This window comes from Gymnogyps californianus, chromosome 2, assembly GCF_018139145.2.
Source record: "Gymnogyps californianus isolate 813 chromosome 2, ASM1813914v2, whole genome shotgun sequence".
Lineage (NCBI taxonomy): Eukaryota > Metazoa > Chordata > Aves > Accipitriformes > Cathartidae > Gymnogyps > Gymnogyps californianus.
Window position 1 is genome coordinate 156,677,582 of NC_059472.1, and position 25,609 is coordinate 156,703,190.

A 25,609-nucleotide genomic window follows, 5' to 3' on the forward strand; every position below is an offset into this window, starting at 1 on the left:
GCAGTTCAGGATCCAGAGTTCTTCCCCCTCATCTTAGACTAGTTTAGAGACTTATCCCCACCCTTCAAAGTCAATCCAGGCTAGTGGGAAGCACTGCATACAGAAAACGTGCTGCTAAAGCGAAGGTGGCTCTCTGCAAATGCCTAGTGTGCTCTTACAAAACAGCCTTTCCAATTCCAGGTCACAGCAGCTGTGCACAGTTCTGCATGGCCTTACAACAGCTGGCTGAAAAGCGCTATCTCCTCCTTGCTCTTGCCTACAGTAGTTCTCCAAAACAACAGCAGAGTGAAACAACAGCATGGGTTCCAGGTTGATTATCCTGAAGTGATTTCTAACTGTTCACATCTCTTGCAAAAATGTTTACTCCTCCTCACACCCTCAAATGCACTGAGTGCCAAGCTGAGTTCTCCCCTTCTCATGCCTCACATCACCACCTGTATGCAAACTGTGTGGACCAAACTGGCTCTGTTACACCTGCATCCTCAAATTTTGATGGTCTTTAGGAAGATCCACATAATACTGCAGATGACTGTTGCTTAGCAAACACAAGAAAAAACAGAATCCATGTCCTAATAGGTAGCTAAGAGAGGTATGAGGCTTATGAATTATTAAACACTAGAAGTGTTCTATTTTTTACTGAATTACTTATATATGACTCTGAACATATAGAGGGAGCAGACACATTGAGTACAGAGCAACTACTTTTACGTATTTACTTGGCAAGAGTAAAAATTACACATTAGCGCAAAAAAAATTGGTAGGATTTGATTGTGTCTCCTCTGCTTATATTCCTCCTGCAAGACACTGAAGACACTGAAAATCACAGGCTGGCCCTTGTGCTACAGCAAGTGTGCAACCTATACATCTCAGGATTGTACTTACTACCTCCTTCTTAAATCAAAATTGTACACAGCACTACTAATGAAGCTGTTTATTTGATTGCTTAACAGTATGCATAGAATCATTACAAACTGTGCTAAAGTATCAGTTCAGTCATGAACCTATATAGATACTACAGTATGCTTAACAACACCATAGCTTTTTCCTGACAGGACACTACCACTGTTGGGTAAAACTCACTATTGTGGAAAGAGCCAGCACCAGGTCTTTCTAACACTTACAGTGCATTTAAGTATTATTTTCATAATATTAATGGTTCCCTGACCTTCCTTCCAGACTCTGGAACGAGACAGAATTTTACCCTGTGCTGTATGTCTGAATCACCTTTTGTATATTCATGTTTTACTTTGTCTGCTGTGAGAACGTGCATTCTGCTGCATAAACCAACATGGCTACTGCAAATGCAAACCCAAACGTTCATTAAATTATCTGCATTATGAAATGCTGCTGTCATTTTGTCATTTTAGGCACTGGAGTGCTGTATGCTTGCCAATGACACAGCATTTTAAAAGACTGAAACTTATTAGGACATGATAAAACTCACTTGCACTGACTAGTCCTTCTACACCTCTTTTTCTGACGTGGTTCTGAATTTATCATCCTTTGAAAGTATTTCAGAATTCATGTGAATCGTTTTTCATGCCCTACTGGGCAAGACAGTTTGTAAGAGACTGTGTTGAGATAGATGGTTTACAGTCTTATCCTTCAGATCATAAGAAAAGATAGATAGCTGGCTTTGTATCGTTATTGATGTCAGCAATTAATACCATCTTAAGCACCAATGAAAATGATATAATTAACTTGCCAATTCAGGCAAACTTGAATTTCTCCACTTTTCCTTCAATTCCCTACACTGATTTATTTTACAAAAAATTTGATCTCTAGGTTCCTGTACTAAATGTTGAAAGGTAATAAATTTAGGGAATTGGAGCCTATGAGCCAGCAAAATGTCTTTTTATGGCAACGTTGCTCACCCTTCGTAGAAAGCAAGTTATAATCCAACTGCTTCATTCGCTTTTCAACAAAGATTAGGCCTTTAGGAGGTACCACTCACACATTCTTTGGAAGCTATAATGGAAAATGTGTAATTTTTTAATAAAAAAACCCTACTTTGTATTTTGAAGACTTGTAGTGTTCTCAGAGAAGTCAACATAGAGCCACTTAAAGCAAGAAAATAGATAATACTAGATGGGGGATATGATTTGCATAAAATCTTTTTATATTGCTCTGACACAAGAAAATATACCCACTTTCAGGTCCCTTTATAGCCAGAGTGATATAGAAGCAAGTATAAATGAAAATTAGGTCTTTTAATTTCCTACTTTGGGGAAACGAAAACAATGATGGTGGCTTGTGAATCTGTAAAAGTGGCAAGATCCACTGTGTATCTTTTCCCACAGTCAGATCTACTAAGATACACTACTGCAAACCTTAAGTACAAGTTTCTTTCAAGGAGACTGCTAAGATTCAATCCAGCCCCAAAAGATTATCAGGATCTTTATACTTGTAGATATCCTATTGGTGGGATAAATTATCTTAATATAGGATTGTACTAGGTCTGGCTGGGGTGAAGTTAATTGTCTTCATAGCAGCTCATACGGTGTTGTGGTTCAGATTTGTGACCAAAACAGTGTTGATAAGACACTGATGTTTTAGCTCTTGCTGAACAGCGTTTGCACAGTGTCAAGGCCTTTGCTGTTTCTCACTCTGCCCCCACAGTGTATAGACTGGGGGGTACGCAAGAGGTTGGGAGGAGACACAACCAGGCAGATGACGTGAACTAACCAAAGAGATATGCCATGCCATATAATGTCATGCTCTGCAATAAAAAGGGAGAGGAGGGGGTTTAAGGGGGTTAGCCATCTTTTGCTCAGGAATTGGTAGGGCATCAGTCTACCCATGGAGGGTGGTGAGTGAATGCCTTTGCATGACTTGTTTTGTTTTCTTTTTCTCTTCTTCCATTTCTTCATTTATTAAACAATTTTTATCTCAATCCAAAAGTTTTCTTGCTTTTACTCTTCCTTTTCTCTTCCTCTGTCCCACTGGGAGTTGGGGAGAAGTGAGAGAGCGGCTGTGTGATGCTTAGCTGCCTACCAGGGTTAACCCACAACAAGGATGATTCCTAAGTCACACCATTTTTTAGAGAAATCTGCAACCCTTCTGCTTTGAATCAAGGTAAACTGAAAGGTTTGGTCAGGCATACGTGTTTATATAGGGGATGTACGAGTGAAGTAATAACCTTCACAATAGCAATCCTCACATAGAAGATCAATGAGATCTGGCAGGTGGAAGGCCAAGGCTGCAACCTAACTCTTTGCTTCTGGGTGCAGAAAACACCTTATATATGCCTTATTCTCTGCGGCACATCTGTTTCTTAGAAGCTGGTACCTGAACGTTGGATTTACATTGCTGTTTATATTCAATATTCCAGATTAATAATACTGGTTAGCTGTTAGAGAGGGTAGCAATATACTGCACTGTGCAGGTGTGACTTATTTAGCAATTCTGACATGGTTATAGTGCAGGAATTCACTACAAGACTTTACGAACCACACGAGGTTAGCAGCAGCTAGGGGTACTGCCAGGAAACACTCCATCCTGCAGTAGCACCGTTTATGATGGAAGTGACTATCCTTTGCACCCCGAGTTAGCATGTAGCTCTCAACTGCCAGGGTGACAATGGTCACTATGCTGCAGGTACTGCAATCTTTTATTTGAGGAGAAAAAGAGAAACTCTAAGAAATGCAAGGTGTTAGTGCCAGCATTCTGTCTAGCTATAAGCATTTAAATTACATTTTCTCCATGTAAAGAGGTTTCCCTATAATCTCCCATTAACGAATATTTTTTCCCTTCCTCTCTCAACTGTCATGTGTATATGCACATCAAAGAGCTTCATTTCAGTTCAGTGATGGATTAGGTGAAGGCTGCTCAATGACAGATACATGTTTCTAAGGCACCAGTTCCATTTTCAGAAGCAATTCAGGTTTCCAGGAGTATATCTGCAGAGCAGAACTATGTGCATGAGTCTAACATACATTCACCACTGCTGTTTAGAAACTCCTTGCTTTACCCACTGGTCCTTGGATTTTTTTAAGGGCTTAAAATTCCAGAGGAATTTGGTGCTACATATGGAAAGCTTTACTGCTCTGCCGCCTTCTCAAACCCTCAGGTCCTCAGGTTTCCTGTACCATTAGAAAGGTATGCAGGCACACGGGATGGGTCTCAGAGCAACCAGTGCGCCGTATGCCCTAAGCAGCATACAGAAAAGCATCTTCATGAGCAGAATATGACATAAGACCTGCCTCTTTCAAGGCCATATACAGTTAAACTAGACTTTTCAAAGCATTAGGTGCTTTTGGAAATGTTATAGCTGAATCCACAAATTGATTTGTACTTGTATGGTGCATTAAGCATCTTTGAATATGAAGCATCATATGAATTAAATATGCTTTTACATGCACAGAGAAGGTGGCAGGAGGCTCTAAGTGGAGGTTTCCCAGTTTTCTCACTGCTGTGGACAAACTCCTTTATACTTTATTAAATGCGCCCTGTGCAGTGCCCAGTTCTTCTGGCTCCCTGATTTACTCAAGGGTGCATGTGGCTGCAAGGTGAATGGGAGGGACCTGCCGAGCACTAACACCTCCCCAGATGTGGGATCTGCGCACTGAACCATGTGGTGCTAATATCAGTCCTATACTAGGACTTCCCTTCACCCACCAATCCATGGCTATTATTTGTGTGATTATGCCAAATCCTGTTTATAGAATATGTTTCATCATACAGTTATCTAACAAACTCCTACCATAACACCCCATAAAGTCAACAGAGCCATATTCTTTCTTCCTTCCTTGTATTTTACATTAACCATCTTGACTGACAGCTAGTACCTAAAACCCCCTGATCTAAGTACTTGAGTTACTTCACTTAGGTAACCTTCATCTTTCTGTGCTTCTAACTTTCTACTGTTTGTCATTCCCACTTGTCAAATTATGTCTAACGTTGATTGTGAACTGCATGATGGTGTATTTTTATGTACTCTATGAAATGCTTAGTACAGTACCAGAACTCAGAAATAGCCTATTTATAGAATACTTATCAGCACAGCATTTAATATCTTAAGCTCTACAGTTTGCTTTACTCTCATATATATAAAAAACAAAAATATTGAAACACCCGCTATGATAGGGAAATTGGTATAATTCCTTGCAAAGCACATGCATGGAAGATCAATCTCTGATGAGATGATTGTAAAAAATTTAGGAGTCATGTGAAACCATATGAATAATTCTTTCTTTTTGTTTCACAAATCAAAATCTATTCCTCTGGGACAAACTATATGTCACCATGCATAATTTTGCCTTTCTATAAAACTATTTTAAAATTTGAATTTTTTAAAAAAGAAATAATAATAGTCAGTTACCTCAACACGTGATCAATATTCTCCTATTCAGACTTTTGTATATATCTATTCTCCCCCCAAAAACCCACTAATAATTTTGCAGTACTTTCTGTAGTCTTTAGATGCTAAGTCAACAGCTGAAGAAAATTAATTTCCTCCTTTTATCTAACCAAAGAGCAGCAATAAATGTACAAGTCTCCTGCATCCTTCAGAGATCAAGTTGACTAACCCTGTCTTGAATGGACCATTCCAGTAGTGGGGAATGTAATCTCTAAGTTCATTCGATATTGAGTCTTTCTCTTGTGACCTGTCTACCAGGAATTTTGCTGATCATACCAATTTATTTCACTTAAGACAATGATTAGTCAGCAGTCAGGGAAAATTTTCAATCACTGCAATGTGGTTTGAATTGAACTTTGTTTGACTCTTGACTCCTGCTGAGTATTATGTAGGGTACAAAATATGCAGATTGGTACCATCAATTTAAAAAAAAAAAAGCCAGGAACTGGACATTGTTGCTTATGGATGCAGTGGAGAAAAACCACCATCAGGGAAACACAGTTCAGAGCAAGGTTTGCAAGGGACTGTTATAAACATTATGGGAGGAAAAATATTTTAAAGTTATGAACACATCCTTGGCAATGTCCTTTATAAAATGTTTCTGAGTAGTCAAGTGTGCAAGACAAAGCTGCACAGGCTGATTGAACTAGTACAACCAGCAATTGTGAAATGAATGATCCAAAGGCTTGCTGACCTTGGCAGCATTACAAAAGCAATCTTTACATAAGAATGAAGTGTTCTTAGATTATTTCTCCCAATATATTAGGTTTCAAACATACTTTTACTTCACCTTTGTAAAGAGCTTTGAAATCCCCAGGTGGAAAGTGCTATGTCCAGTTACAAGAATAAAGTATGAAAATATATGCATCTCTTTGTCCCAGCTATTACTTTTCTTGAATGTACATATTTACTGCTGATAATGCAAAGTAAATCCCATTGCCCTTATGCAAGATAGTTAAGCTCTGTTACGTCCTCTGGACATCAGCCAGGGCTCTCCAAATTACCATAGTTTTTTGAATATAGGCCTCTCTCTTGCTTTTAAAATAAAATTAGAGCAGTCATTTCCTAGGAAGGTGGGGAGAAAGTAGTGGAAGAATACTGAAGCCTGACACAAGGATGCTAACTCCCATGCCAAACTAGACCTCCTTTGCTTCCAGGGACTATGCAAGCCTCCTTAGTCCAAGTTTGCAGAATTAGGGCTTGAAGTGATTTGAATTAATTACAAGGAAAATAGGAGCTGCCAGCACAGGGGGAAAAAGGACGCCATGGCATTCAAAATGGCAATATTCACAAAAATAGGTTGATCATCATCTGTGGCACTGAGCAAGCCAAAGATCTCTGGGGCAGGAACTATTTAAGAGCCCCCAAAACCTCTCCTCAGTCTTTGTGTAACAAAGAGGGAACCAGTATGAAGAAAGACAGACACAGTGCACATGGTCTGAGTTTCACAGGATTTTTTTCAAGGTAAATATTTGTTTAATATCATTGCCATAAAGGATTTCAAGGCTCCAGGGTGAAAGTCAAACTGTTCTCAAAGCTGACGACCCTATGTATCTGTGCATATTTCATGCAATGATTCAGCACTTCCACTCTGACAACATCCATGTTACAAGATAGATGTTAGAAGCCACCTCATATACAAGGTGGCTTAAACCATTTACATTCCCTACTCTCACCAGGTGTCATCTAAAATTATTGGTAAACTAGAGTGGAGACTGGATCCAGTTTACCTAATTTTAACTATTTATAAGAACTATCAATACTTATTATGAGAATCAAAAATTACTGAAGAGATTTATTTAAAAATCTGAAAGCAATTCACCTATATATGGTCATTCTTTGTTTTTAACAGAGGGAATATTGACTAGCTAAATTAAATGCTAGTAGTTCAATATGGAGATACCGTACATGTCCTTATTCTTAACTGTTTTTTCCCCTGCCACTACGTCTTTTTCATTCCTTTCCACTTCCTTGAGGCAGGCTTGATTTTCTTGCTATTTCCCTAAACCCTGAGAGCTCCCAATCTGAGGCAACAGGCCTTTTACAACAGGCCAGTTTTTTACAACTGGTTCTAAGGTAACAGCAGTCAGGAAGTGCAGTTTTGAAACAAAACAATCCATGTGTTTTCAAAAACTGCTTCTCTGTACTACGAAGCGCCTGAACCCTTACATTCCTCGCAGCACAGATCATCTGAAGGTAAGTCTGCTGCTCTACAGCTAGATCTAAGCTTTTAGCAAGGGAATTTCTTCTCCCTCCAGCAATCCAAGGCAGAGTGCAACCGGCAGTTTTATGCCTTTCTATAGCAATAATTTTATCTTAAACATTCATATGCATTAGTCCCTCCATTTAAGGAAGCCTAGGAATGTGCTCCATTGGGGGAGGTGACACAGAGATGACAACAGTAAGGAGAAGTATCTGGCTGATTCAAGGCCAAGTACCAGTAAGCACCATCCTGACTAGAATGTTTAGTCTTCTAATGACATGTAGACAACATACCTGCTCATTCTTGGAAAGCATATAAAAAATACTTTTTGCTGTCTCCCTACCATACTCATAAGAACAGCAATTTTAAAGAAAAAGCAATATAGATGTGGATGCTATGGGTGAAATCCAGATTGGCCTTTTTGTACCAATAGAATCCACAGAAGTAAATGAGAAGCAGGATTTCACCCCATATTTTTTGATACTGCCCTCATCAGTAACATGATTGTGGCTTTATAATGTAAAATATGATTCCAATAAAATATTAAGAATGTAGTCATCAAAATACAAAAAATTTACATTATGATTAATTAAAATGATGTTAAGTAAAAATAGTAGCATCTTATACAGCAATTTGTTTACTCCTGTTGAAGATTTCCACAATATACTGCATTCACACGTGGCATACATACGTACACACATTCCCACACAGTATACTGTGTGTGTTCAAATGCATAAGTAAAACTTGCTGGAGTCTTCAAAAATGACCATCTGCTACATGCACCGTATTTTGGTATCTCTGTATAGATGCTCTAGGTATGTACCATCATTTCAATATTCAGTTCTTTAACCATTAACCTGGCCAGACCATCTGGACACCTTAATGAATCTATTAATGAATATCAATCCTCTAATCAGCACATGAAATCTCATAGGTACTCACCCTGCAAACTGGGCACTGCCAGTGACTACTGCTGTCTCTAAGCCTGAACTCATCAGACAAACACTTGGAATGATACACACGAAAACACAGGTCACATATCAACACCTCTCCAGGCAAATGGCATTCAAAACAATACCAGTCATGATTTTCTGTTTCCCAGTCCTACAAAAAATACAAAATATTTTGGTATGACATTCTGTCAAAATCTGCAGGAACTAAGAACAAAATTGATATGTCTTGAAATCCAGCAGCAATTAGACATTATAAACATTTTTTAGAGAAGTGTATAATGTTTAAAAAACAGGGGAAAACCTACATGCTTAAAGATCTTCATCAATTTAATACACACTAACTCCAATAGAATATGAATGCCAAGTTTTAGTTTTTTCAAGTGTCTGATTAGTAACAATTTCAAATATGAGCTCTGTCCATAATGAAAAGCGGGTTTGTTTTCTACCTTTGTGTAAAACACTTGTTGACCTCGCTGTATTGGACTACAAACAAAAGTTCGTGCACCTCAACAGACCATACCTATTTCCTTGGACTATTTCCCCTTGTTTTGATTGTTACAGTGTATTTTCAACTGTAATTTTCTGAAGGGCGGTCCCTTCCAGTCTTTACTCTCTTAAAACTGACAACTTTTCAGCATCAAATTGTTGAGTTACAAGAAATAAATGAAATCACGAACCTATTACTGCAAGAAATATTTCTGCTAAGCAATCCAAATGCAATTCAAAAAATAGAAAATGTTTCACTTGCAGTGCCCAATAGCACTAGGCTTATTCCTGAAATGTTCTACAGAAGACAAAGGATATGGTTCTGCTGATGCACAGATGTCTTTAATACATTCTTCCTTGAAAATTCAGCCCCAACGGCCAAATTCTGACCTTTGAAACATGTGCACAAGCTTTGCTGAAGTAAACGAGAGCAGCATGCATATAATTTGGAGGCAGAATTTTGCTCTAGGAATCTATAGTACTAAAACCAGACAGAATTGCCAGTGGCCACCGTTAAATGTTTACATTTGTTATCTGAAATGCCACACTTTTCCCTACGTTTAGAAGACAAAATAGCTGTCATGTATCAGATAAAACTCCCAATGCCTTTTCATGTCAAATGTCACTTTTCAATGGGTTCAGATCTCTGAAAAAATTACTCCCATTCTTCAATAAATTATCTTGGTAAAAATCTGATCAAGCTATTTTTAACATCATGTTGTAAAGGTGGAATTAGCAATTCCCACTAACTGCCAGAACTGGCATTTGTCCGATTCTCATTTTCCCATGCCTGGGAACTACGGTCATTTAAGTCCTTGTGCGAGAGGTCTCCTCCAACGGAGCAGCGTAAGAAGTGCTACACAGAAGTGGCACTTCCAGTCCCTTACGCTGAAGAGCAGCCATGTTGTGTGCATAATTCATCTGACCAGAGCCCCCATGAATACAAGAGATTTAGGGACAGCCTCAACCCAGAGTGCCTACACTAAAGTTTATGTACCATGAACGTTGGACTGCAGGGGCAGTAAGTTTAGGGGAAAAAAAAACCCAAACAACCCTTAACCAATGATTTTTGAACTCAGAACTTTGCCCTCCTTTGTTGTTCAGATTAACAGTGTAACTTGACTCTTCTATCGTTTCTCCTCATTTAATTTTACTTGCCAATTCTGTGTATCTCAGAATGGCATAATAATACCTCCAAATTTGGCTATAAAGAACACACTCTCATTTCACCAAATCTTTCCCCCTCCACAAAGTCCAGTGGCAGTGCACTTTGGGAGCCCTTTCTTTACGATATTTTAGAAACAACTAAAGATACTGCATTGTCGAGGTACTTGATTTGCCTGTAGACTGAGAAAAGTCAGGATAAAGTATTGCTTTACATTTCTTTCATATTAAGTGTAATACTTATCTTCTTTATGAAACTAAAAAAAAAATCAGATGGCAGTAAAGAGCCAATTAAGCAAGAAGAATCAGTTTTGATTAAAGGTCTATCCAGATAAAAATCAAACTGAGAAGACTCCAACAGGTCCTGGCTACTGAGGAATTTCACCACAGAATCAGGATTCCAGGAGTCTTAATTTTTATTCATACTTGTTACTTATTGGTATATCCCAGATATTCCATTGTTAGGAAATATGCTGGCAAAGAGATGTGGAATTTCATAAACATGCGGAAATATACTTGCTGGCAAGAAAAATCATACACTCAAGCCAGATACCATGATGTTAAATAAAACACCAGAAGAAGCTTTCTTCAGTATTCACACTGTAAAGTTTTGAAAACATCATTATTTCTAAATATAATCACCCAGGTTTTTCACAGAAAAGATTTTTAGTTTAATGCAGTATATTTAGTGCATAAGTATATATAAACATTCATTTATGCAATATATTTGAAAAGTTAATAAAGAAAATAAAAAAGGTACATAGCCCTTGTGAACAACTACACTATTGACTTCAACAGCAAGGTCAGAGGCATTAATTTTGCTCCAACAGCAATGAAATGTTATTGCTTCTCTTGGTTTACGTAAGTTTGAATGGGAGGAGAATGTGCTCCCAACGTATTTTTTTCATGCAGGAGATCAGATTCATTTAAATAGCTCAAACTCTGACTGTCAGTGCTCGGGGTAGGACAGGTCAAAATTCTCCACCAGCTGCAAACACGGTTAAGTCTGCATTTACAAAATACACCACCAGGTGTCATCAGCCACTCCGAAAATGACTGATTAAAGGGCAACCATTGTAACAACATCTTGAACTGTAACATGTGAGTAACCACTTCCAGCCCCCAGGAGAGAGAAAAAATCATCAAACTACATACATACATAATGTAGACTAAACTCAGAATTGGAAGTGATATGGATGATGGTGGTGGTTAATATAGTAAACTAAGCTACCCTAATGGAAGACAGAAACGTAATAGAAAATATGACAGAATTCAAAACCACATAGTGCAAAAATTGTTCACCTTGTTTTTTGCTGCTGTCTGGGAAAAAGGCTGCATACCGTAGGCCTTTCAAAATAAAAACAAAACAAACTTTGTATCTATACTGTAAGCCATCCAATTATCAGGATATACACAAGGCTAGAAAGAATTCATGCACAGTAACCAGGAAATCAATCTGTTACTTCTAACATCTGGTTGCATACATTTCCTCCTGCATTTCTGGAATGCTACCTAATGCTTTCACCACATTTTGTTTCTTTTAAATATCCCATGTACTTATACCATTAAAAGAACCCAACACCCATCTTCTTCCCCATATACACCCACCACCAGGTCAACTTAGAAATCATCGAGAATATTAACGGTTGTTAATTAATGCACTTTCTTTGATATATAAACCTTCTTTGGGCATCTAGAAAAGATCCCTGTAACGTAATGTACTGCATGGGGAGTGGCCCTACCAAAATCAAAGCAACACCTTCTTTGCTGCATATTATCAAAGATTAAGCTATCACTTTATCAATAAAACTCACAGTCCTTATTTGTGTATAAAAGGTGATGCATTTTCCCAGGCCCATGCAGAATGAAGGAAGGATCTCCGCCACAGGGACTCAATTTGCCAATGTCCTTATTTCCTGACGCAGGGCAGGGAAAGCCTCTTGGGTCACCGTGCTGGCAGACGAAGGGAATCCTCCGCTGGCAGCACCCGGCTGCCCAAGTTCAGCAGTTCAGCGGCACCCAGTGACTGGCCACAACCCCCAAGAGGGAGCAGATTTGGCAGCAAAGCTGCATAGCTCAGATGTAACAGGAAGCCTTCCCCCTTCATTTTACTCAGCTGCCCATTGCATTTGTAGATATATGCATCAGCAGGGCAGCAAATGTCTGTTTGGGGGATTGTATTTAATAGCCAAAGAGCTATGCTCTGTTAAGCAGAGTGGGATCTTGCAGTGATATGGGTCACTTGTGGTCACTTGTTCTTTATATTCAAATCAGTCAAACATTATATCATAAAGGTCACTTTGCACTGACATAAATAGTTGAGATTTCTCAGCAACATGAATGAAACAATGCAACAATTTCGAAAATATGGCTTAATTTATGACCAACACGTAAGCTTACTTTTTTGTGATTTGTCTTAAGTAGGTTGTCTTAAAGCAAATACATAAATTTATTCTGGAAGTACAGAAAAGTAACATGGGACAGAAAATGTCAGGCTATCCAGAACATTTGACAATTTAAATACAGATAAACCCAACAGAAAGGAATGAATCATCATGTCGTAGCCTTTACTGTAGAATAAAATATATAGTTGTTGTCAAGGAAAGAGTAATTTTACTGCATAAAGAAAATGTCCATTATAATGCAAATGTACGTGGAAAAGAAATGCTTACTCATTAGTAATGGAGATTTACTTAGCTGTAATTGAAATAGGGAATCTGTATGTTGGAGAATGTGACATCCTGCTGTACAATTAGCATACCATTAAGTAGGAGATGTGAAGCACATACTGACATTAAAATTAACAATAACTTAGAGGTCACAATTGTAACTATTAGGTCACTTCCATACCTTAGCAAGCCCATAATTATTGTAAAAAAAAGATGTAAAAACAATTAGTAGATTTTTATTTTCCTATAAATTACATGTAGACATAGCACATGAAAACAATATAATCTTCTTTCTTAGACTTTGTCTAAAAGGACCACTTTGCCGTTTTATAATGCATATTCCATTAACATAGCTCATTTCTTACCTGTTAATCTGTTTTCTCCAAGTCCCTTAATGGTAGCCCAGATACTCGGTATTAAGTCACTCTACTATCAGGTGGAGAGAGGAAAAGGGAGGGGGAAAAAAGGCAAAACTCTATTCATGAAACTCCCCTTTACGGGGATTTGCTGGTTTCACACTGTTGAACTATATTTCCCAAACCATCCAAATTATGGATATCCTTTGGACCCAACCAGTAAGCTAAAAAAAACAAAAGGGTCACATAGATGGGAAAAACAATTATAAGTCAGTTATCTCTTTGGCGCAATCATGTTTATTTATGAATAGTATACATACAGTTCTGTTGTCCTAAATTCAATATGACGCAAATGAAGGAAAGCATTTTCCATGGAGCTCATGGTTCCCAGCATTTCCTGTGTGGCACTTGTCCCATAGCACTCTCTGTACTTTTTTTTCCCCCAGGTGTTCTGTTTCAAGTGCTTCTCCAGAGTTTCTCTGCTGTTTACACATGCGCTGCTGTGGTGTTTCTCTCTCTCTCTCATCCACACTCATGCACACACAGCTCCATCCAGATCACTGGGTTTTCATTCAGACCCACCTGTGCGCAAACTCATGGTCAGCCCTGTGTAGTGTCTATCTTTAACAGTCCCTAGAGCTCCAGCTGTCTAGCGGATAAAGAACTTAAAACAGTTTTTCACATTTAGTCTAAAGGAAGAGTATTAGCAGATACATAGTAGATTTCACCCACTTTGTATCGTAACAACACTTCTGGTCTGTCACAGTGGTGGAATCTAGAATGGCAATAAGGTCCATGACAGCAGAAAGAAGTCACTTACAAAATATAAACTATTTAAAAATAGTCGTATTTTTATGCTACATTTATTTCAAGAAGTTTTCAAATCACCAACACAAAACTTTAGAGTAATCTTTTCCTGACTATTTCATAACCCTTTAGAAAACTGAAAAGGATCTCAATGAATGAGTTCCTACCATTTCTCAGACTCCCATTTCTTTGACATCTAATGAGATAGGCCATGTCCAATCTGAAGATATAATTTCTCAGGCAAATGTTCTGGATTCTGGTATTTTAGGATTTGGGAAGAGCCATAAGGAACACTTCTTTCTCTTCTCCCCACCTCCATCAGCTTTAACATCAGAGTTCTTTCAATTTTCCCACCTTCAGCTTAAAAAGAAGCTTTTAAATTCTTGGAATTCTGCTGTTAAAGTTTTTTTGTTGGCTTTCAGTAACTCTTCACTGGAACCCAACAAAGTTGACTACCAGTCCATATCAAGTAGACAGATACATCGAAAGAAATGCCTCCCACAAGAATTACACATTAATTTTTTCACATCCTTCATTTTGCTTTAGGTTTTGCAACCTGCATCTATCATCATCTGCCGTTGGGAAGTAATTCCTATGTTCTGTCCTTAATCTTTTACATTTCAAACTTTCTGCTGTAAATGAAAAGCCTTTATTATACTAATAAGTGGTGGTACTGCATTCTAGCATGGGTGTATCTACCATACCATCACTCTTCTCTGGTATCCGAGTCCTCTCCTTAAGAGGTCTCAGAGTATGCCACAGGAACCTATGTCCCCATTCACATTAAACAAAGCCGCATCTATTTCTTTCTAAACACATTCTCCATTCTTAATCAATCAGTTCCTTTCTGTCTTTTTCAGGCAGCATCTGTTCCCATCAAAGCTTTCTCGATTAGACGTGAGCTTTACCATAGATAATTGTTAAAACTTCGCAGTGCATTTTGCAGTCTTTATGACTCATGAATATAACAAACCACTGTGGGGATGCAATACCTATCTGCACTCCTGTCCTCCAGTACAAAACCTGAAGGAAATGCTTCTTACTTATACATTTGGTGTAAATAGCTACTGCACACTTAAATTATTTGTCTGTTCACCAATACTTCTCTCAAAGTGTAAATATCAGAGTCTGTGCCCCATACAAAAGGCAGTCTGAAACAGGTTCAGACAAGAGCAGTTGTGAGAGCCCTTAAGAACTGTGGAAATGCTAAACCGTGCTCAGCGTTGAAATGTCTCCCCTTGCCCATCTACCCACTGCTTGTGCAATACTGTTCAACTTCCAAGTAACTGCTCTGTAGTAAGAGGAGTTTTACGAAATGTAGCTGTTTATCTGTAGAGCTGGACAGATTGGAGCCTTACTCCTTTTTTTTCAGAGGAATACTAGCATGTGCACCTTGTACGCGCACACTGGCCTCTTTTTTAAACAGGCTATATCTCGTTGGGTACAGTAGCTAGTAAGAAATCTTCAGCTTATCATGGATCTCTGGCAGATGTATTGGTTTTCACTCAGACACTAGCATGCATCAAATACTACCTGGGTCGAACAAACATAATGTGTCATGGAACACCATTCCCAGTATTTTTTAAAATGCAGTGGGGACAGGGTGCATGTTTTTCGCCAGAGCTCCTATCCTGCTGTGAGGGCAGTCCTCCTGCCCTTTGGGTCAGCCTTCTATTCATGCCACAACATCCCTGGCTCCACCTATTCCTTAGCGAGCATGAATCCCTCCAAGTAAACTTGCTTTCAGTAGCCCACTGGATCTGCTTTTATCTGTTCATCAGAATGACAGGTTAGGCTCCGAACTGAGGAAGGCATGATTAATTCCTTGATGGCTCAGAGGACTTACTCCATCTTTGCAGCAGGTAAATGGTGAGCTAGTTGTTTAATAAAGTATTTCCCTTTTATCATTGCTGTATAGAATCCATACTTGATCAGGATGATTGCTTTACAATATAAAGTTTCTTAGATCATCCCATGTTTTACATTTAATGTTAGAGTAATGCATTAGAGTAAATTCAGCATCAAAATAAGCTTATTTTCTCCCCTGTAGCTTCCTTGTATTTATGTATTTACTAGATACATTACCTCCTGTTTTGCATCTATTTTTTTTCCTACTGCTTTTGCTCATCAAAAGTGCTCAGCAAATAAACAAGCATCCGTCTCTCCTTCAAAGCCAAAAAGACTTCAGCAGCTAGAATCCCTTTATGAAAATTGTTTCACTTTATCTTCTCCTTCCTTTTCTAGAAAACTACCACAGCAGGTTGCTACAATGATGTGTGCTTTTACAGACAGGATAATCTGTCCGTTGCAAATCAGTTGCCTTTATAGATCCTTTCCTTTGATGACCTGGGCTTCATCTTTAAAGTAGATTTCCATAAACTGACTCTGTGGGACACTTTGTAGGTATTACTCATATTTTATCACAAAGAAATCCAAAGCAATTATGAGTTCATATGTCCTCACAACTACCTAGGCATCCTGCTTAATTTCAAGTACTTTTATTTATTTATTTATGCCAAGATTTTCATAATATCAGCAATTAACTGGGGGGGTTTTTTACATGATTTTTAATTTCTCTCATTTTAGAAATCGGTTTTATTCTAAAAAGAACCAACACAAACCCATCAGTCAGGAGACAGACCAAAATCTCCTCCGTAGTGCATATTAAACACAGACATATTTATAGGCCCGTGACAATCCATTTCCATTTTCTTCACTGATAACTGCTTCCTCTTCTGATGCACTGATACAAGACGACTCAGGTTCTGCAGTGAATTCCACAGCCTCTCAGAACGCTTTTGGCTTTCTTTCATTGAATTTAACCTGCAAGCCTAAGTTTGTCTAATTAATTTATTGCCAGTTTGTCTTAGAAGTCTTCTGTTTCTGGCAGAAACCACCAAAGTCTTCTCTGGATTCCTGCCAAGACAGGTAGACTTTTATTCCCTCTCCTACCTTGTAGTTATGTTCTGGACAATTCAGGGTGATAGGCTCCGAAGTATCGAGCCAGTCTCTAGCTCCCAGAGCTAGAGAAGAAGTGAACTTTTTTCAAGAAGTGTAGTAGCATGCCAGCAGCCAAAATGACTGCTAAAACCTCTGTCACGCTTATCTTCTCAGCCTATGAGCTGTGTTCCTGAAGTAACGAATAAATCTCAGCTTCCCTCCCAAGAAGATCATGTTTGGGTAGCAGTAGTTTACATTATTTGAGGTGAGACAATACAAGTATTCTCCTCCAGGATATTAGAAATAGAAAATCGTTTCAAATGAAAATATTTTTTTCTTTCTTCACGTTCCAAGTGAGTTCAAGGTTAATAGAAACTTTCAACTTATCTGCTCAGAAACTGGATTTGCTTCTGCTATTAATGTCACCATTTTTTACTTAGGTTGAGCAAAGAGGAGGTTTGTAGGCTATTTTCATTAGGGAGATAAATCAGTGATGGAGCAAAGTATTTATTAGGTGCAATGCCTTTTATTTCCACATTATGTATGTGAAGGTTTTGTTCCCCTAGAAAGAGGATGAATCCAGACCAGAAAGAAACCATCTCTTTACTTGTAGTTCCAAGTCTCCTTCCAAGAAGAACTGTGCACAAAAGGGGTCTCCCTCCCCTTTTCTTTCTTAAAATATGTTTACATTGCTTTTCTGGCCTTATTTTCTCCATGGAATTTTGTAGTGTTTTTCTAGGTTGATGTTTCTGCACACAGAAACATTTTATCTGAACCAACAGCAGAACCTCCTACACACTTCACTTAAATTTCCAACTTCTTGTCCATGTCCCCTGTGCTGTAGGTGTGGCTGGTACTGTTTCAGCTGTCAGTGATATAAAGGCATGAGGGCTGCATTTATTGTGAATGAAGCATGAATATTAATAAGCCCATCAGCTTCAATGAAGTTTCATTCAGTGACCAGCATGACATAATAATAAAAGATTCGAAACAGTTGCCAGAGATGCAGAGCATTTTGAACCCACAAAGTTAATAAAAACAACACTACTACGTCAGGGTTGGCACACGAGGTGGAAAAAACTAAGATGCATATTTTCAGAACAAACTCAAGATGGACTGATCTATGTCATCTAGTCCATTAGCATAATTTAAGTCCCATGATGGAAACTTTATACAGACTAGTTTAACTAGTTTACTTCAAACCCAGAAGTAAATTATCATTCTTCAAAACACCCTTTCAATCAGAAAAAACATTTTGTGAAATCTGTGAACATCATCATCAGTATCTCAACTCCAGAACAGTGACTGAAAGCCTCAAAGAAGAATACAGCATTACATCAACTGAATTTTTAAAAGTCAAGTTGGCAAAGCTGGGAGAGGCAAGTGAGGATGCTGATGAGGTTGTTTTACCAGTTTAAAAGAAGCATCATCTCTCAGGTGTGCGATAAGATGGACTCTACTAGTGTCATCTTCGGTAATATGAAGATCCTCAAAACTGTGTGAGCTCCTTTTTTAGAGGATGAAAAATAAGGATGAGCAGAGGAGAGGGAAGAAATGCTCCTGAACAGATGGGAAGAGAAAAACAAGATTGGAAAAGGAATGCAGAGAATTGTTCATGATTCCTAACCCATCTGCAGACAGGAAGAGCCACCGGAAGAGCAGTGAGGCCATTCTCATGAGCTGCATGCTAATAGCCTTAATGCAAAGACAAAGGAGGGTCTTGGCTTTAATACAGCTAGAACTTCTCGTCCATGAGGTGGGAGTTCAGAACTCTAATTTGCTTCTCAAGGACAAAATAGTCTATGCTTTGATTTGGCAATTCAAAAAAATTTGCTTTTCTGAACTTTCACAAATCCACAGCAGGATATTACACCACTGGACACTAATTTTTGGTTCAATAATAAGCAGAATTTTACACTAGTGCACTTTGTGATAATAATTTGCAAGAAAAATCATTGCTTTTAGCACATAGTGGATTGATATGGTGGCAGTCTCTTGGCAAAATAAGCTCTGAATGATGGGACCTTAGAGGATGGAAAGATAGACAGAAAAGAAAGAGTCAAAGAGTTCCAGAAGCTCATTTCCCTTGAGTGCTCTTGTGTGACCAGACTGTTACATGGCCTGACCCTCAAAACTTCCTCGTACTCTCCCTGAGGTGTGGAATAAGAGATGGAAGCCAGTCTGAACTTTTCTATCCCACAGGATCATTCATTAACTCTTTGCGCATCAGTGAATCACCAAACGTAAAGAACACTGGTACTTTCACAATAATTAGGAATCTACCTGAAACGTTCCAGCCTGGAAAATCCTCAATTTGTTACAATATGTGAGAAATAGTAACTATCATGGTTTGGGCTATGTTTGGCTTTGGATCAGTGAATTCACACAGGACTTCAGATTAAAGGCAATACGGATGGATAAAACAAATGGGGAATTTTTTAAACACTGAAGGAAATTTTTCTTCATTTGGTGTGACATGTTCTTCCTCTTTGTGCTCTCTAGTTGTAAGAGCTTTCAGGATGAAGGCACTGACTGTCACTATTGCTGTTTCATATTATCCTTCTGCTCCTAACTGAAATGAACGGGATGCACATTAAAACCATTCCTCAGCCTAGTTAGTTAGAAGCCCCTAGCCTGCTAGCAATAACTGCTAGCTGTGTAGGTTGTTTTTGGTTTGAGGTTTTGTTTTGGTTTTTTTTTTTTTAATTTAAAGTGTATTTTATATATAGAAAAGATTCAAACCCTCACAGTGACCGTTCTTAAGCTTTTTACAATTATCTTCATATTTATGGGGACTCAAGATGACATAGCCAGTTCAAAAAACAGCTTCTGGCTACCAATACTGACCTAGCACGGAAAAATCAATACAATTACAAAAGCAATTAAGCATGGCAAGTAAGGAACCCAGCCTTTGCTCAATCTAAAGCAATTTAGATTAACACAAACATAACAGCCAAACTATTCCTTTCTCATAGATTGATCCTAGCAAAATTGAACCTGCAATACATCAAATCACAATAATCACTGGGTGTGTGCCTAACACACCAGGGTTAACAAAATCACCTTCAAAACTCACAGTGCTGGCAGTGGGTTACAACAAAGGTTAAAATGATGGGAAAGCAGACAGAGTGAAGAGATGGATTATTTAGGCAGCCTTGAGACTTGAAAGTATCTGGAGTCACTTTGAGCAAGCACCAGTACTTTCTAGATATAAAATAACAGAAAATCCCCAGTAATGAGTTAGCAAGTTATGAATACATGGGTGTGTTGGGAAAAAGCACATTCTACTTCTAATGTTTTCTGAAAACAGGAAAGCAAGCAAATTGCCCCTCCAAATAGCACGCTCTCCACTAAACTAAAAAATCTTTAGAGGGAAGAATTGGAGAGGCAATAATTTAGATATGGAGAGGACCAAATGCACAGGAAAATGACTGTCTAAACCCCAAAGTCATACTTAACTAGCCAGAATTGGTGCTGGCTCTTTCTATAAGCAATCAATTAAATGATCAGAAAATAGAACTCTGTAAAAGAGTAACATCTTAAAAACATAATCACCTGGTATGTATTTTGTCAGTGAAGAAATAGCTCAAAGTGCCTTAACTAAGTGTGAAGCCTCACTCTTACCATCTCATTAGAGAATTTGGCCGCTATGAACCAACTTTAAACCACAGCAGTGCTATGAGATATGTTGTATTCAGATGCAAACAATGAACCCGTGTTACTAACACATCTCCATTTTAGAAAAACACAATATTGTTTGGCTTTATGAACACACGTAAATTGAAATTATACATTCATAATTCCTCTCTCTGGGTCAGTGCAGTTTTATGACTTTAATCATGAGGAGAAGAATTAGCACATTAAATGCTCAAAACAGCTCCATGCACACTGTCTGTAGAAAAATCAGAAAATATGTAAATGATGTAAAATATGTAAATATGTAAAATATGTAAACTCTAAGAACTGTATCTAACCCCCTATAAAGCTACATGACATTGGTGCTTTAATTTGATTTCTTTCATTGGGATTAGACTGAGCACTATTTTACACAGATGAAAGTACATAAAAATCATGGCATAACTGAAAATAGAAATGAATAGGTAAGGAGATTCATGATTCTTTTCTTCAAGAACTACATTTCCCTTCTATTTTATCGACTGCATTGAAAACAGTTAACAACACTGATTTGCAAATTTTTTTCTAAACCCGAAGAGCAAGGAGATAATTTCTTTTATGTTGATAATAAATAACACTTCCAAATTCCACAAGTTCTGTGAGAAATAGAAATAAAGCTTTTAGAAAGAAAAAGTAAACTTCCATTACCAGGTTTCAGGACTGACATTTCCCTTGCAAGGCAAGAAGCTGCAGAGATTTTGCTGAATTGCATAATAATGGCATCGACAAACAGTGAAAATGCAAAATTCCTAACTAAAATCCTGGATAACAATGGAAAATAATTTCTTCTCTCATTGATTGTGTGTCAAATGCATTAATCATCTGCAAGATGAGAAAGCCTGTAAGACGAGAACACATTTTGAAAATGTGCAAAACATCTGTATAGATGGCAAATGAGCAAACAAAATGAACACCTGCACAAGTCCCGGAGGTATAATATTTGCAGCAAAGTTCTTGTATAGGTACCAACCCTTAAATATCAGTTGGAATACAGTATGTTTGGCAACTGACTCCATATTTTAAATTTAGTAACTTATATAAAAATATTTCTCCCACATACATCTGAGAGAAAAAGAGAACAATTTTATACTCTCTTAAATCTGATCATTCTTTTTCCCGGTTTTTCAGAATATTCATTTTCACATGAGTTGTCCCTTTTGGAAGGGCCTCCTAATGCCCTCAAACTGTTTTGTCTTTGCACCTCAGCCTGTTCTTTTGCATGATATCTCTAAATATATGAGATTTTGCTTCGGTTTTTTTACCACAGCTTCAACATACTGATAGAACAACGATAGCAAAGTAGCATAATTTTTTTAACACATTCCTCTGAAGGCTAAGAGTAACCCTATCAGAGATCGTGTCCTTACTGCATAGATCTATCATTATGTCAACCTATTGGATAGGGCAAATGTTTGGAAACACATAAATAAGCACCACACATTATCTAATGAATCTTTTCCAAATAGAGCTGTGTTTTCATTATCTGTATACTTTCAATTATTGTTACCATTTAGCAATCAGTCCGCTGTCATCATTAAAACCAGTACTTTCAGGCCTTGTGGCAGCCGCTAGTGAGGCAGCTATGTAAGTAACAGATACAGGTGCTCAGCAGTTCTGCGGCCCAGGCCAGTAATTTATTTACTTGAATATGGATTTAAAATGACAAGATTTAGATCCAGAACTTCAAAAATGTAAAGGAACATCAAGCAAATACTCAAATAAAAAATGGGGGGAGGGATGACAGGAATGTGTCTCTTTGCTAACTCCTTGAAACAGCTGGTCCTTACTGACTTCCACTGTGGTGCCAGAAAACAAGCTAAAATCCAAGGGCATTCTTGTACTGATGTCAATAGGTGGTGGATCAGTTCTCAAGTCATTCTCTTTCACATTATGAGCTTTCCAAGTTCCTGTAGTACCAGTCAAACCAAGTTTGACAATTGGGTCAAGGGTCTGTCTGTAAGTGCTAAAGTTTGATGAGTCTGAAATCCCTGCTCCAACATTAATAGCCCTATTTCATAGCGTTCTATCTCCTACGAGTCGATCTCCAAAAAGACTCCTGTGTGTTTGTCCTCACTGAAATGTAACTTGAGCTCATGGTTCAACAGTCATTAGTACCAGATCTGAGCAATACTGAATTACAAAGAACTACAAACTGCATCTTGATCAAGTGCAGACACAGCATCTGTAAAACTATCCAGTGTGTCCAATGTAGAGAACATACCAAACTTCATGGTTTTGCACCAATTGTTGGAGAATGGAAAATACTTGATCTGATGTCGAGTGATGACAATGACAATTTGTTACTCATTAAAATTTTTGAATAAAAGAACAAAGAGAATGACTTTATACCAAGTCAATGTGTTTTGCTTCAGCTGTCTGCAGCATTTTGATTCAGTATTAGGATCAAGAAGTTGGAGGTTGGGTACTGTTGAAACATGGCCTGGATCAGAAGCTGATTCCTATTTTTGCATAAAACTGTTAGGTCAAGTGCGCACTGGTGTTCTGAACAACTGAGAAGGCCATCAGACATATGGACGCAGCACAATGCATCAGTGATTAGCAGTCATGCTGAAAATACAGTCAATACTTCTGACCAAAGGGCTATTCATAACATGACTTAAGCAGCATCTTCAGTCAAGTAAGTCAAAGGCAACTCTTTTCATTCTGAGATAAAATAATCACGTAATTCTAATGACTCACTGGGAATTTACATGCTGGTTATCTTACAAGTTTGGTTAGACAAATGTTGCTAATAAGTAGCAGGAACATTTTTTCAATGACCGTTTAAGAAATGGCTGTTGTGAGGCATTTTGATTCTTTTTTTTTTTTCCTCTCTTAGCAATAGAGGAAACAAACATACTGAATACTTGAGATAACTACAGATCTCAGACTTTATGTCATGTTGAGTCTACACAGTTAACATCACCTCTAAACAGATAAAACTCACATAAGAAATATCTAAAAGAGCTAAGCTGGAATTTTGAAATGTTTACTCCCAGGGAGAATAGTAAAAACAAAGCTACATACCCTTTAGAGGCTCCCTTGAGGGTTTCTAATGAAATTAGAACGAGAATCTTAACAGTGACATAATGTACATTAAATACATATTTCAATACTTTAAATTAGTGTAACTGGGATAATTTGAACCATAATGTTTTCTGTTATGGATACTGCTTGTTTCCACTTTCTATTTTTCTCACTTTAAAACAAAAAATAATCTTTTGTTTCACTTTCAGGATCTTATTGATTGCTGCAATAATGCAATTACTATTTCGGTGTTTTTTAGAATTTATTTTCCTGTAGAGTTTTTCTGTTTTTCCTCAAAATTTAAATTATTATCTATGTCTGAGACAATGCTGTCCATTTTACCAGTATTTAATGCAATTTATATTCCAAAGCAACAGTGCCTAGTTCAAGTATTTTAAAGCTTTGCCAAACTCTTTCTTTTAATTACAAAAATGTGGTCTTGTAAATACAGAGACCGGGCTTCTGAACAAGGCAAAGCAATTGTGCAAGCTTTTTCCTAGTCTATGGGACTATTCTCCATTAACTTTGTGAGTGCATTCCATCTCAGCTATGGAGGGATAGAGAAAACATGCTTTTCTTTCCTTCACATAACTTTCAACCTGTTTAACTCAATTTAAATATTTATGTTACACATCCAGTGGAACAATGTCTGGATGCCTGTAACTAATTTGCTAAGACAATCCTTCCTAACTGAAAGCCCTGGTGTTCACAAATATCTGTAAAACACATCTTTTCATGTGTGTTTGTATATGAATGTACAACTTCTTGTTGCACTTTTGAAAGGGAGGAGTTCTTCCTTCCTCAGATTCAGATTAAAGCAAGATTAATGAAAAATACTTGTTTTCTTTTTTTTTTTAAAAGATACCATCTTTGGGATTTGAGGACGTCTGAGGATTTCAAGTAATACCAATAATATTTACTGTTTTCCTGTACAGCTGTAGAAGTGAATACTACATAAAAGTGAGAGACGACTGAGCAAAGGACTTTGCCAGTGTTTCATAGCAGAAAACTCAGAATTCAAGAAGAAAAAGCTTCTATGGAACAGAAAAGGTTAAAAAAGTTTAAGAGTGCATTACTTCCCTGTTCACAAGCACCAACACAGCATCTATAAATAACTTTAAATAGAAATTAAAACAAGCTTCATGCTAAGATACCAGAAATTGTGATTTATCTTCTCAAAGACTTTATACTCACAATCTCATCTCCTGGCAACCAATATCCTTCTTGTTCAATACCAGCTTTTGACCCTTTACACCCCACCGTCAGGGTTTCAACAATAAGACCATCCTTGACTGCTAAACTCAGCTGACGTGTCGTTTCTTTTGGATGCATACCATGGACTCGAGACATATACCTGCACACAAAGCACAAAAGTCTTTAAGTGTTAGTGTTAAACTATAAAATGCATCAGCAAAAAAATACTCTTTTTCAAATGATTTAAAATAATACACAGTCTAAGTTTTAGGTTGTTTTTAAACCCTCAAAATTTATACAATTTTCCCCGTACTCCAAATCATCTTTTTTTCTCCTTGAAGTTATCATGTACACACTTAGACGAGTAGTAGCACAGTAATCTTCTACCAAAAAAAATTATCACACCCCAAAACTAACACGCACACTGCTTGGGCTTGTCTCTGCTAAACTTCCACATCCATTTGTGCCCCTAAAGAGACTTCTTTAAATTAACTGAAACTTGCATTTCTGTACTACTAGTATGTATAGCATACACACTATAGAATGAGTCTGGAGATGTACCAATGAATCTATGTGATGCTCGTGAGTATATACATTTATAAAAAAAGTGAAATTTATGCATCACATATGAAAACCCAACAGCTAGAGTTACAGTACTAAGTGGTTCTTCTCCTTTTCTTGAGATAACCACAATGATCACACTATGATGAACTGCACTGGTGGGAACAAAACATATACAGCCTAAACTGTGCATATACATGAGAATCAGTTGTGTA

At 37.7% G+C, this 25,609-nt stretch overlaps 1 protein-coding gene across 5 annotated transcripts in view; it reads right to left on the reverse strand.

The window, feature by feature from the left end:
• The window catches only part of ZMYND11 (zinc finger MYND-type containing 11), a 110,898-nt gene that overhangs the window by 21,256 nt on the left and 64,033 nt on the right, over positions 1 to 25,609 (reverse strand). For 2 of the 5 annotated variants that reach the window (XM_050890658.1, XM_050890656.1), the window contains 3 exons: positions 24,834 to 24,993; positions 11,468 to 11,512; positions 8,505 to 8,666 (listed from right to left, as the gene is read on the reverse strand). In XM_050890658.1, the coding sequence (XP_050746615.1) occupies positions 8,505 to 8,666; positions 11,468 to 11,512; positions 24,834 to 24,989 (363 nt within the window). In that variant the 5' untranslated portion in view covers positions 24,990 to 24,993. The remainder of the gene's footprint in view (positions 1 to 8,504; positions 8,667 to 11,467; positions 11,513 to 24,833; positions 24,994 to 25,609) is intronic. The other 3 variants (XM_050890657.1, XM_050890659.1, XM_050890660.1) reach the window with 3 other exon arrangements.